Source organism: Ranitomeya imitator, chromosome 5, assembly GCF_032444005.1.
Source record: "Ranitomeya imitator isolate aRanImi1 chromosome 5, aRanImi1.pri, whole genome shotgun sequence".
NCBI lineage: Eukaryota > Metazoa > Chordata > Amphibia > Anura > Dendrobatidae > Ranitomeya > Ranitomeya imitator.
In genome coordinates, this window is record NC_091286.1 from 360,166,215 (window position 1) to 360,180,289 (window position 14,075).

General features: G+C 43.0%; 1 protein-coding gene across 1 annotated transcript in view; it reads right to left on the reverse strand.

Moving 5' to 3' along the window:
• The window catches only part of LOC138637692 (CD109 antigen-like), a 157,300-nt gene that overhangs the window by 49,918 nt on the left and 93,307 nt on the right, over positions 1-14,075 (reverse strand). Inside the window, exons 21-24 of the mRNA XM_069726554.1 lie at positions 8,674-8,787; positions 7,651-7,869; positions 7,405-7,549; positions 3,284-3,460 (exon numbers count right to left, since the gene is read on the reverse strand). Coding sequence (XP_069582655.1) covers positions 3,284-3,460; positions 7,405-7,549; positions 7,651-7,869; positions 8,674-8,787 — 655 coding nt within the window. The remainder of the gene's footprint in view (positions 1-3,283; positions 3,461-7,404; positions 7,550-7,650; positions 7,870-8,673; positions 8,788-14,075) is intronic.

Genomic DNA, 14,075 nt, shown 5'->3' on the forward strand with positions numbered 1-14,075 from the left:
ATTCCAAAGAGTTTTCTGAATTTGAGTGTAATCCTGTAATGGGATGCTACCTTTATCACAAGTCAGGTCATTAAATTTTTTCTCTCCTAAATATTCATGAATTAACTCTGTGTGGTATTATTGGAATGTAAAAGTGATTTAAAAACGACAGCAACTCAGCCATGAAGAGGAGACTACGTAAAGGGTACATACTTGTGGACTGTTGTGGAGGGCTGAACCAATAGGCTGAAATTAATTCTGTTCATTATTAATATAAACAATTTAATTATAATGATTATTATTTTAGATTAATATTAATTGCATCACTTAATATTGAGCATAATTAAGTTTGTTGATTAGGTGCTACTGCTAAAACATGATACAATAGATCTTATTGTAACATGCAGTCTTACCACTAGCAGCTAACAAACACCAAATAATTTACTGCTTTTTATACACTTTATAAATCATATGCCCCTGTTATTCAGCCTTTTTTTACCTCAACAGCCCAACCCACACAACATTATATCTACAGACCCCCAAAGAGTACAATGTCCCCACAGACTCTCACACACTCCACTGCCCACCAACATAGTATAATACTCCCCCAGCTCCCCAATGCTGTATGATGGACCTCCACATAGTATGATGGTCCTAGAGCTTCCCACAAAGTATAATGACTAGTGATGAGCAAGTATACTCGTTGCTCGGGTTTTCCCGAGCACGCTCGGGTGGTCTCCGAGTATTTATGACTGCTCAGATATTTAGTTTTCATTGGGGCAGCTGAATGATTTACAGCTACTAGCCAGCTTGATTACATGTGGGGATTCCCTGGCAACCAGCAACCAGGCAACCCCCACATGTACTCAGCCTGGCTAGTAGCTGTAAATTATTCAGCTGCAACAAGGAAAACTAAATCTCCGAACACTAACAAATACTTGGAGATCACCCGAGCGTGCTCGGGAAAACCCGAGCAACGAGTACACTCGCCCATCGCTAATAATGACTCTCCCACAGACAGCACGATGGACCACACAGCCCCCACACACACAGTATGATGTTCCTCACATCCTTGCACATACCGTATGATGTTCATAACAGCCACCCACACAGTCTCCCACACAGCCTCAAACACGTACACAGAATCATGGCCCTCACAGCAACCCACAAAGTATGATGGACCCCATAACTCTCCATAGACAGAATAATGACCTCACAGCCCCCAAAATGTTATATTGCGTACATATATTCACCTCAAATTTGACTGACAATTGAAAAGAAAAAAACATATTCATTGTACTTAAAGGGAACCTGTCACCTGAATCTGTCTGGTCCGATGGGCGTTGTTTTCTCTCCTTTCATGCACCCCTTCCTTTCCCGCTGGCCGCAAAATTATCTTGAATATGAGTCTGTTTCCTCCGTAGTTCACGCGTGCGCAAAGCAATCTTGCCTTGCACACGCCCAGTATGCTTTGCCCAACTGCGGGCAAAGCCGAAAAGCATAAGTGCACATGCGCCGGCGCACTATGTCCTGGAACACAGCAAAATACTTCCGGGACATAGTGTGCCGGCGCATGCGCACTAATGCTTTTCGGCTTTGCCCGCAGTTGGGCAAAGCATACTGCGCGTGCGCAAGGCAAGATTGCTTTGCGCACGCGTGAACTACAGAGGAAACAGACTCATATTCAAGACAATTTTGCGGCCAGCGGGAAAGGAAGGGGTGCATGAAAGGAGAGAAAATGTTTCCTCCGTAGTTCACGCGTGCGCAAAGCAATCTTGCCTTGCGCACGCACAGTATGCTTTGCCCAACTGCGGGCAAAGCCGAAAAGCATTAGTGCGCATGCGCCGGCGCACTATGTCCCGGAAGTATTTCGCTGTGCTCCAGGACATAGTGCGCCGGCGCATGTGCACTAATGCTTTTCGGCTTTGCCCGCAGTTGGGCAAAGCATACTGGGCGTGTGCAAGGCAAGATTGCTTTGCGCACGCGTGAACTACGGAGGAAACAGACTCATATTCAAGATAATATTGCGGCCAGCGGGAAAGGAAGGGGTGCATGAAAGGAGAGAAAACAACGCCTATCAGACCGGACAGAGAGCCCGCCAAATTCAGGTGACAGAGTCCCTTTAAGATGATGAATATACAAGCGAAATTGGGACCTCAGCTGTCCTGGCCTGTTGGCTGGACAGGAATAGCAAACAGCTAGATGTAGATTGTGTACTTTGCACAGGTCAGGTATAGCAGCATGCCACTTATTTAGGTACGTAAATTAAACTGATAGACTCCTTTTAAAGGGAATTTGTCAGCTGATTCATGCTGCCCAAATCACGGGTAGCATGAATCAAGGTCTGGCTGGATGATTGCAGCCAGGTATGGACTGGGACTGAAATTCAGCCCTGGCATTTGAAATCAGACAGGCCCATGCCATCCTCATCCCCAAGCACCAGATGGGATATATTACTAATATTATCCTCCATGGAGGAAAGCAAGATTTACTACAAGACCAATATTTCTAATGATATCTCCGTCACAACTCTTAACAGTATCGGTGTCTTGAGAACATAGATTCTGTTAACAACGAAGCAGACAAGGTGGCCCACAACCAGACAGGCCCTTCTGGCATTTGCCGGAATTGCCAGATGGCCAGTCCGGCCCTGATTGCAGCCGTGTATGTATTTGTCTGAAACACTCTGTCATTTCAGGGAATATATAGTTAGAAGACCTGGTGACAGATCAAATATAGGTTAAAGTCCAGTGCTGCCCCTAGCTGGCATTTCCCATTATCACTCCAGGTGAGTCACAGGTCTCTCCAATGTGTGTTCATAGGGAAAAATCTTTCAATCAACTACACCGGTATGTAGAGAACTAGTCTTGTCTCCTGCTATGTTCCTCAGCGGGAACTTTGAACTATATTTTCTTTGAAACACCGAAGTCATTCAGAGAAAAAATATAACAGGCGGCAGCCTTGCCCTCAAGCTCTGATTCATGCTGCCCATAGTTTGAACCATGAATCAGCTGACATTTTTGTAAGTCAATGAGTTCGAGAACGTTGCTCTTATAGACTTACACCGAGAGCTTGTGACCGTTACCTCTGACTTCCTCTCAGAAGCTGCAGTTACAAGATGGCAGTACGTTAATGAAGTATCGCTGGGAAGAGCTGAAGACAGCGGCGGGTGAGTATTATACTTGGGTCAGAAAACTTACCTTAGTTGAACCACTCTAGCGGTAAAGTAGAAAAAAGTGCTGGAGTGGTGCGTTAAACAAAATGATTTCCCAAAGTAAGTATTATTCTACTGCAGTAAAATTACCTAGCTCCATATATTCTATGGCTTTGTTCCTGGTATCCTGTTTAAGCTGCTTAGTTGCTGTTAAATATAAAAGAATATAGATGTTCGGCGCAAAGTTGATCATGTTTTGCTCTCCACATCCATATGGCATCATAATAAGTGATTCAAGTCCATTTATTGAAGGTCCAAGGACATCCCCTGTTAAAAAAAATAGCATATATTGGATTTTGCCATAGCCATGTAAATGACACTATTTTCATTAAATGCATTTTCCTTTACAGACAATACAATCTCACTCAGTCTCTCTCATGTCATCTTGTGCAATCCTTTTAAAAGGCTTTTCAAACTAATAGCAATGTCCTTATATTAGTAAATCAGAAGCCCAACCATCAAAGCTTGTTTATTTGCTATCAGCTATCTTATAAAAATTAAGAAAAAAAAAATAGTAGTCATACTGGCTGACCCTTTTAGTTAGCATCTCTTTGAGCAAAGCGTCATTTGTCAGAATTTGTTTTTACCATCCCATTACTGAGAAGTGGGTGATGATCAATATGGCTGCACTTCCTGTCCCTACTGCAAAAAAAATATCGATTCAAGTAAAAGAAATATAAATACTGAATTTTGACTGCTGCTCTCCCGTTTTACTAATATATAGCCATCTTTAGTTTACCGTGGAAACCCTCTTTTACCCCTTCACGATCAGGCAATTTTCAATTTTTTGCATGTTATTTGTAACTAGTAGTGATGAGCGAATATACTCGGTACTCGGGATTTCCCAAGCATGCTCGGGTGTCCTCCGAGTATTTGTAAGTTCTAGGAGATTTAGTTTTCAGCTCCGCAGCTGAATGATTTACATTTGTTAGCCAGCTTGATTACATGTGGGGATTCCCTAGCAACCAAGCAACCCCCACATGTACTTATGCTGGCTAACAGATGTAAATCATTCAGCTGCGGCGATGAAAACTAAATCTCCGAGTACTTACAAATACTCGGAGGACACCAAAGCGTGCTCGGGAAATCTCGAGTAACGAGTATATTCGCTCATTACTAGTAACTACCTCTCTTCCAAAAGCCACAATTATTTAATCATTTCATCAGCATAGCTGTATAGAGGTTCGTTTTTTGTATTTTGCTTTACTTTTCAGTAGAGACACTATTCATCTTACCATACAAATGGATTGGAAAAGAGAAAAAGAAACCAATAACATGAACACTTTTCAGTTTATAGATCTGTATGAGGACTTGTTTTTTGTTTGATAAACTGATGTCTTTGCTTGTACCAATTAAAGTAGGCACAGTGACTAAAAGATGACAATTATGCCATAAAATATTCCTTTACAGTATTTATCTTACGGGTTAAGCAATTTTATATTTTTGGAGATTGAAATTTTACAGATGCAGCTATATCAAATATGTTTATTTTTTTAATTTTAATGGTGACAAGGGAGATAATACTTTTTTATGCTTTTATTGTTTATACTTTGAAAAGGGAAAAGATAGATAACTGAAATTTGCATGTTTTTTATGCATTTAAATCTTAGAGAAACTTGAGGGACTTGAGCCAGTAATTGATTGTTCTATATACTGTAATAGTACAGTATTGCAGTATATAAGAAGACCAACTAATATGAAGCTTAATCTGTGGCTGTGCTTCTCAGGAGTACTAATTCAACAGGCGCCCAGCTGAATGGCGTCCACCCTCCGGCCACATACACTGTGTGTAGACCTTGCTCAGCTTCTGAGTCTGCTCCATACAGTGGTACCTAATATATAGGATGTAAACGTACGTAATATTGAGAGAGATATAAGTATAGAGAGGAAGACAATATTAAAAGAGCTTTGAAAACTATTAAAGTAAAAGAACCAATAATACCAAGATTCAATTTGTATTATAGAAATCTCTTGCGGTGTGTTCACACAGAGTTCTAAATTACACTCCCATGATGAGTTTTTGGTGAGTTTTTGATGCTGAAAAGTGGAAGAGATTTATAGAAATCTCATACCATTTTGCTTTTTATTACGCTATATAAACTGACGTGTGGTGATTGGTTGAAAACCGCAACAGTCGCTTTCTCTTGCGGGTACGCTGTGTTAGGACTAGCGGAACGCACCAAGTATGGGTAAGAAGCAACAAGGTGTGTTCGCAGCCCGGGGTCCACCGTGCCGAGATATCTGCTGCTAAGTAATGGCGGATAAATTCAGAACTCACATGTGGGTTAAGCTTCACCCCGTGTGAACTGAAAGCGATCTCTGTTGCCGCACAGAGTCACACTGTACACAAAAACTATTGCCCTAACTAGGGTTGTGCTTGCAAGCAAGCCAACGGCTAATTGCCCCCACTGCCGCTAACTGCCTGCCTGAGTGTACAGTCCTAGCGCTACAGTCTCACACCACATATATATATAAAGAGTGGTAAAGTATCCACTGGCATAAGCCAAATACATTTGATACTAGCGCATAGCCGTGCGGTCATTGCGAACCTTTTATAGTTGCAGCTCTTTCATGACCTTCCTGGAGGACCAATCGGAGCTGCTACAGGGCCTGAGCGTGTAACCCCCGAACTCTAAAGAGAGGTCCTCCTGTGGGCATACTCAGTGTGTGCAAAGCAGGACTTAGTCCCAGAAAAGCCTGCATGCCGCTGACTAGTGCTGGCTGCAAAGGGAGAGCCTGGAAAGGCAGCAGTAACCCTTCGCACAGTATCAGGCTGAGCCAGATGCTGGGACCGACATCTCCACTGAGCAGGCTCCACTGAGGCTGATGTAGAATGGGGGACCACAGCAGAAATAGTTTGAGATTTCCCCTGTGCAGCAGCGGGAACTCGACACCTAACACGCTGAGTTTTATGTGCATATTTTCCCCATAGAATTGCATTTAATGCAGAAAATCCACAGGTAAAAAAGCACACTTTTTTTTGTGCAGAAACGCACAGAAAACGCATGTAGCACGAACATTATTATATCAATAAAGTTTTGTTACACCCAAATACCAGGAGGAAGTATCAAAAACAAAGAAACAATTTTGTAGAAAAAATCCAGCTCACCGCAGTAGAATCCAATGGTCATGCACAGAAAGAAGTTCGTGTTAGCGGCAAAAAAGCAATATCAAAGAAGGAAACGTATCCAGCAACAGATCCATCAGTGAATAGTTATTTAAAAACAAAAATCTTTAATGTATAACATGGTTAAAATTATGGTATAAAACCATTAGTTTAGAAAAAAGGCAAGTAGCCCAGGAAACTCATGGTCTTACGCGTTTCAAACCTACTGGTTCTTAATCACAGTTCAGAGTGTTCCCATACTATTCTTAATCATAGTTCAGAGTGTTCCCACACTAATGTGGAACACTCTGAACTATAATTAAGAACCAGTCGGTTTGAAACACATAAGGCCATGAGTTTCCCGGGCTACTTGCCTTTTTTCTAAACTAATGGTTTTATATCATAATTTTAACCATGTTATACATTAAAGATTTTTGTTTTTAAATAATTATTTTCCAATGGATCTATTGCTGGATACCTTTCCTTCATTGATAACAAAAACAATGTAGCTTTATTTAAGGCATGACATCACAAAAAAAAGAGACAAAAACCGCAGTATAAAAAATGCACTAATAATGCTGGTAAAAAAACGCACAAAAAAACGCAATGAAAAATAAAAAAAAAGTTGCCGAACTTATCGAATGGGTTAAAAAATGCTGCAAAAAATATGCAACATCAAAAACTTACCAAAGACTCATCATGAGTACGTAGACTAAGGCTATATTACCACAATGAGCTTAAATCCTTTGAAGAAATACACTTTATTTCGGTGCACAGGGCTTTTGCCTCGTCCGGTCTTTGAATGACAAGTCATTGTCTTTCCTGTGACCTGCCTCCTTTGTTTGAATTCTCCTCTTCAACCAGATGAGGCAGATGGAGGGGCAGGGAATCACAGACAGGGAGGAGAAGACCTAGTGCACAGTCAGGCCCCTGTGCACCGAAATCTAATTAGCAGAAAATTTGGAATAGTAATTAAAGAAGTACAACAAAGCGGATTTTTTCACCAAATGTATCAATGTAAACACTATTACAGCGTCATTACAGTCATGTCTTCACATTACAAAATCGTGCAGAAAGGTTCTCTTTAATGTTAGAAACTTCTTACCAACAACTGTGACAAACCCTTCTATGGTGTCTGCTATAACATCACTAGGGAATGTGAATGAGAAGTTCTTTGATGCAGTCGTCACTGCAGTATCAGTAAGCTCCAAGAGAGCAGATTGTGAGTAGAAGTATTTCACTCCTTCAGCCTGTAGAACAGGTACACAAGAAGTTGGTATATATTTTTATTAATCATTATAAAATCCTTATAAAACTTGCCACCAGGATTTGGATAAAGTATATATTTTACCTTCACTAGAATAGTTTTGGTTAAAACTTCAGAAGATGCTTTTGATGTCACTGTCACTTTGACTGTAACGTTTCCCAGTTTTTTTGGGTTTATTGGAAACAGAACGGATGTTCCAGCTTCACCTTGAACTGTCACGTTATATTGGCCTGGTACAGAATCTGCACTGTTATTAGGTATAAGCATGTCAAATGAATTGCTGGATTCCAAAGTGACCATAACCTGTAAACATATAAGGGAAAATAATTAGAATGAATAATAATAGCTAAGGGTAATTGACACTCTAAAACTCGCCTAGATGTTTGGTCTTCCTAAGACAAGATTGAATGTATTAACAGGTTTGTCTAGTACTTTTATATTGGTGGCCTATCCTTACGATAGGTCGTCAATATCAGATCGGTGGGGGTGAAATGCTCAGCACCTCCACCGATCATCGGTTCGCAGAACTGTCAGGGGCCAAATGTGCTAACTTGCGGAGCGAAACTAAACAGTTCCATCAACTGTATAGTGAGGGTCCTGCAGATCCACATCTTCAATTAAATTCATACATTTGAATAGGGTTGAATCTGCAGTTCCACGCTGTGGCCATTACGTAGCTGACAGAGATGGGTAGTTCCTCTAGGCAACTGAGCACATTCGACTGCTGTTGCCACCGAGAATAGTTGATCAACAGGGGTGCCAGATGTCGCAGCCCCATCGATCTGATATTGATAACCTATTCTGATATTATCACAGTGGCACTATTTCTTGAAGGAAGCGGACATGCTTTTAATCAACAATTATTATTGTGGGTGTTGAAGTGAAATGAACAGACAGGGAAAAAACAATTAGTAAGTAAAAGTATGATGTACAATAACAAATTGTATTGTGGTACCGTGTTAGCCAGAAAAATCGATGTGAATACTTTTCTGCCCAATGATGACAGAAGTATTTTGGGAGTGATACCTTTATTTTCTGGTTAGCCAATAAAGGTATCACTCCCAGAATACTTCTTTAAGTAAAAGTATTAAATGAGGAAAAACATACCTGTAAGTTTTCTTGCAAGGAGTTAAATAAACCGACTTCTATAATACATTGTTCACCTCTTGTTAGTGAAAATGGTGTGTTGAGTACAGCTATCAGTGACTTGACAACAGATATCTAGAAAACCACAATTACAAAAGAGTATTTTAACTTCAGTATGCATTGGTGCATTATATTGCTTATGTCTAAATGAGGGGCAAACACCTTGCACTTGGCATACCAAAGGGTTTCACTCATGAATGGAGTGTTGGTGTATAAGGCGAATGCATAATTTACAGTTTCATAATTAAAATGCCAAAATTCCAATGGTGCTGAAAATATTTCTTAAACAGAATTACAAAATAACCTGGGCTTTTACATGACTGGAAGCTGAAGACTGATAACAAATTTAAATCCAAGCTCCTTTAGTTTCTTCTGTACTCCTACACCAAAAATATACATACTTTCCCATAACTGCCCAGTAATATTCAACATTCATTAGATTTTACTGATCCTGTTGTATAATGCTATTGTTGAAATTGCTCACTCTAAATGGCGTAATTACACGAGCAGTGGAAATACAATAAGAGCAAAAACTGTTCATTTAATACTCGATAATCGGTCCTTCTTAACTCCTTCATGACATCTGCTCTACATGCACAGCACCGCAGGGGGTGCATTCCTGCATACTGCCATAGATGTATGGTGTGGCGATCTTGGGGGCTGACTCCCACTGCTGGCGCAATCATCAGCGAGTGTCAGCACTGTATGATAGCTGACACCCTGAGGCACAAGATCAATGCTAGCGCCAATCGCGGATGTTAAACCCCTGTGATGCCCCTTAGTAGTGATAGTGACATATATTGGCTTGCAGAGGGAGGGGCTTTCACTCTGCTCCAATTGGCACAATCCACTGAAGCCCATGTCCCCTGTAAAAGACAAAAAAATAATAATACACCATATTCCTCACCTGTCTGACGATAATTAATTAATGGGCATGTCCAACTGTAATCCGGATAATTTAGACAGCGGTCACGTCAGTGATGCAACTGCTATGCATGCCACCTGGCTCACACTGAGACAAGAGCATCAGAATGCTACTGCAGTGTGTAGTTGTGACGTGAGAAAGATCACCGGAGTTCTTAGCTGATGAAGCACGGTTGTTCCTCCTCCTCCTCATAATCATCCTCCCAAACTGTCCACTGACTGTACAGTTGGGTACCTGACCGCTGTTGGGACAGTAACCCACTCTCCAAGTCATGTATGAATGACATGTAAAGTAAGCTGCAGAGACACCATCATGTGTTTCTCAACGCAAGCAATGAATAGCCAGGCCTTTCCCCGGGAAGGAACAACCACGGGAAGGGCAGCATCCAATAAAGGAAACATCCAATAAAGGAAAACCACCTATGCCAAGCATGATATCCATCCACAGACAGCTGTTTTAGGGTTTTTACCCCTCATCAGTGTGGAGTAGGAAACTGGTTATTAGGAGCAGTGCCTAGTAAAAGGCTGTGAAGGTACAGATGAATGACCTCGGGGAGACCAAAACATCCAACACAGCAGAGACACCATCACGTGTTTCTCAACGCAGTGATCCAGAACACTGCCCCCATCCCTTATGGGAAATATGCAAATGCATGTAAAGTAAGCTGCAGAGACATCCACAGACAGCAAGATACCATGCTTCGCATAGGTGGTTTTCCTTTATTGGATGTTTCCTTTATTGGATGCTGCCCTTCCCGTGGTTGTTCCTTCCAGGGGAAAGGCCTGGCTATTCATTGCTTGCATTGAGAAACATGTGATGGTGTCTCCGCAGCTTACTTTACATGCATTTGCATATTTCCCATAAGGGATGGGGGCAGTGTTCTGGATCACTGCGTTGAGAAACACGTGATGGTGTCTCCGCGGTTTTGGATGTTTTTGTCTCCCCGAGGTCATTCATCTGTACCTTCACAGACTTTTACTAGGCACTGCTCCTAATAGCCAGTTTCCTACTCCACACTGATGAGGGGCAAAAACCCTGAAACAGCTGTCTGTGGATGGATACCATGCTTGGCATAGGTGGTTTTCCTTTATTGGATGTTTCCTTTATTGGATGCTGCCCTTCCCGTGGTTGTTCCTTCCCGGGGAAAGGCCTGGCTATTCATTGCTTGCGTTGAGAAACACGTAATGGTGTCTCCACAGCTTACGTTACATGCATTTGCATATTTCCCATAAGGGATGGGGGCAGTGTTCTGGATCACTGCGTTGAGAAACACGTGATGGTGTCTCCGCGGTGTTGGATGTTTTGGTCTCCCCGACGTCATTCATCTGTACCTTCACATGTATGGATGACAGACCTGATAATGGTGTGAATTGGCTTTGCTCCTCCTCCTCTTCCTCCTGTGCCACTCCTCATTAATCATTGCCTGAATTGTTTTTTCCAGCATGCATATAAGTGGCATAGTAATGCTAATGATGGCTTCATCAGCACCGGCCATATTTGTGGAGTATTCGAAACCGCGCAACATGGCACACACTTCACACATGGATGCCCACGCATTGTTGATGAAGTGGTGTTGTTGCCTGCTGCTCACACAGACTCTGTACCATATGCTGGGTGGAATTCCACCTTGCTGATTAGTTGCATATGATACAGTAAGCAGTAAGGCTGCGCAGACAGGTGAGCAACAGCAGTGTAAGAACACCAAAAGTGCATACACACTGCCTGCACTTTCAGCAGCAGCTATGACATATGTGGGTAGTGTTTCAGGAAGCTCTGCACTACCAAATTCAGCACATGCGCCAGTAAAGGGATGTGCATGTTATTACTGTGACCGGATGAGGAGGCAGTGGAGGATGCGAAGTAAGAGGAAGAGGCAACCTGGACAGAGAAATGTCCAGCAATCATCGATGGTGGTAGGACATGGGCTAGAACAGCTTCCTCCTCTGTCTCAGCCAGCACTACATTTACCCAGTGGGCAGTTAGGGAGATGAAACGTCCTTAGCCATGCTTACTGGTCTACAGAGGTATACATAGAAATCATGGGGCCCCATAGCAAAAGTCTGAATGGGCCCCCCACAAAAAAAATCAATAAATAAAATAATCAACAGGTACTCTTAGTTCCAAGCATGCATGTTATAGATATAGGCGAAACATTGTCCAAGATAGAGATTGCCTTGAAATAGAAGACATATACACAGATATGTGCACATACAGACATAGATACATATTTGAACACAGTCATACACACTAACATACATAGATATTCCCCTCATACATACACACACATTAGAAATATTTTTTAATATGGGGATTGGGGAAGCTTGCAACAAGCCTCGCTCACCTGCCCCCAGCCTGTGTGTGTCCCATGAAGCTTCTTAGGCATGTGGTAGTGCAGGACTTCCACAGTCATAGACATGGCCCTGGACCATCAGAGGGGCCCACTGGCCGTCGAGGCCAAGGCCGCTCCCCCAATGTTTGAGTGCGGTCACTTCAACAGACATAGCAGTGTGGCTGTGTCTTCTAGTAATCACATGGCTGGGGCGACACACAAGCACAATTAAAAGTGCAGTGTCGCCCCTGCATGTGCGACTACTTCCAGCCGGGCCCAGCATACACTGCTCTCTCTGGTTGGAAAGCTACTTCAGCACGAAGTGTGCCACCCTTATGCAAATCCAGCCAGAGAGTTCAGCCGGGAGCAGTGCAGAATTAGAAAGGAGGAGTTAAGAAGAGCCAGGTACAGAGTGACGGCGGAACGCATATTTAATTAAAAGCACACGGGACAGCACAGCCGTTGAGGTCTATCTCCGGTGGGCAGAGCTGCCACCTGGAATTTTGGGGACCCCAAACTGGCAACATTTTTTGGGGCCCCCTTGAGACTCTGCCCAAGCTCCACCCCTCAAACTGCTCACAGCCCCACCGCTCTGTCTTGGAAAAACTCCACTTTTAACCAATCACACATTAACAGTTCCCATCACCAGATCACAAATATAGCCAGCAGCTTTTGCTTTGGCCAAAAGATTTTTTAAGCAGGCAAAATGACAGGGAAGACTCTTTTGGCCGAGCTCTATTCTACTCTGTCCTATTAATCATTTGTTAAACTATCCAATACAATTTAGGAATATTTTTATTTATTTTTCCATTTTTAAAATGACCAATAATATCACATACAAGGGACAAATACCACCGCACCATGACCAGACACCATATTACCACCACATAGTGACCTATAATACCACATACAAGGAACAAATACTGCCACACCATGTCCAGACACATATTACCACCACAGTGGCCAAATAATATCACAGACAAGGACAAATACCATTGCACCATGTCCACAACACATATTACCACCACATGGTGACCAATAATACCACATACAAGGAACAAATACTGCCATACCATGTCCAGAACACATATTGCCACTACAGTGACCAAATAATATCACATAGAAGTGACAAATGCCACCACAACATGTCCAGAGCACATATTACCACCACATGGTGACCAATAATACCACATACAAGGAACAAATACGACCACACCATGACCAGACCACATATTACCACCACAAAGTGACCAAATAGCACATACAAGGAACAAATAGTGCCACATCATGGCCGGACAACATATTACCACCACATAGTGACTGAATGCTACAATACTGATCATTAATAAAGAACACAATACTAGTATCATCATTGCCATTATTACCCCATCTGTCCCATGATCCTGCCCAATCTGTCCTATGATCCTGCCTCATCTGTCCCATGATCCTGCCCCATCTGTCCCGTGATCCTGACCCGTCTGTCCCGTGATCTCGCTCCATCTGTCCTGTGATCCTGCTCCGTCTGTCCCATGATCCTGCCCCATCTGCCACATGATCCTGCCCCATCTGTCTCCATTGTATCCATCCTGACCATGATCCTGCACCATGTGTCTCCATCTTGCCCCATAAACCTGCACCATGTGTCTCCATACTGCCCCATGATCCTGCTCCATCTGTCTCCATCCTGCCCCATCTGTCTCCATCCTGCCCTGTGATCCTGCCCCATCTGTCTCCATCCCGCCCCATCTGTCTCCATCCTGCCCCGTGATCCTGACACATCTGTCTCCATCCTGCCCCGTGTCTCCCATCCTGCCTCCTGTGTCTCCCATCCTGCCTCCTGTGTCTCCCATCCTGCCACCTGTGTCTCCCATCCTGCTACCTGTGTCTCCCATCCTGCCCAGTGTCTCTCATCCTGCCACCTGTGTCTCCCATCCTGCCACCTGTGTCTCCCATCCTGCCACTGTGTCTCCCATCCTGCCACTTTCTCCCATCCTGCCCCCGTGTGTCCCATCCTTCCCCCTTACCGCTTTCAATAAAAATTAAAAAAAAACTTTCTCCTTACCTGGCCGTGCTCCTGCAGTGATGATCCCTCTATGCAGTTCAAGCGCG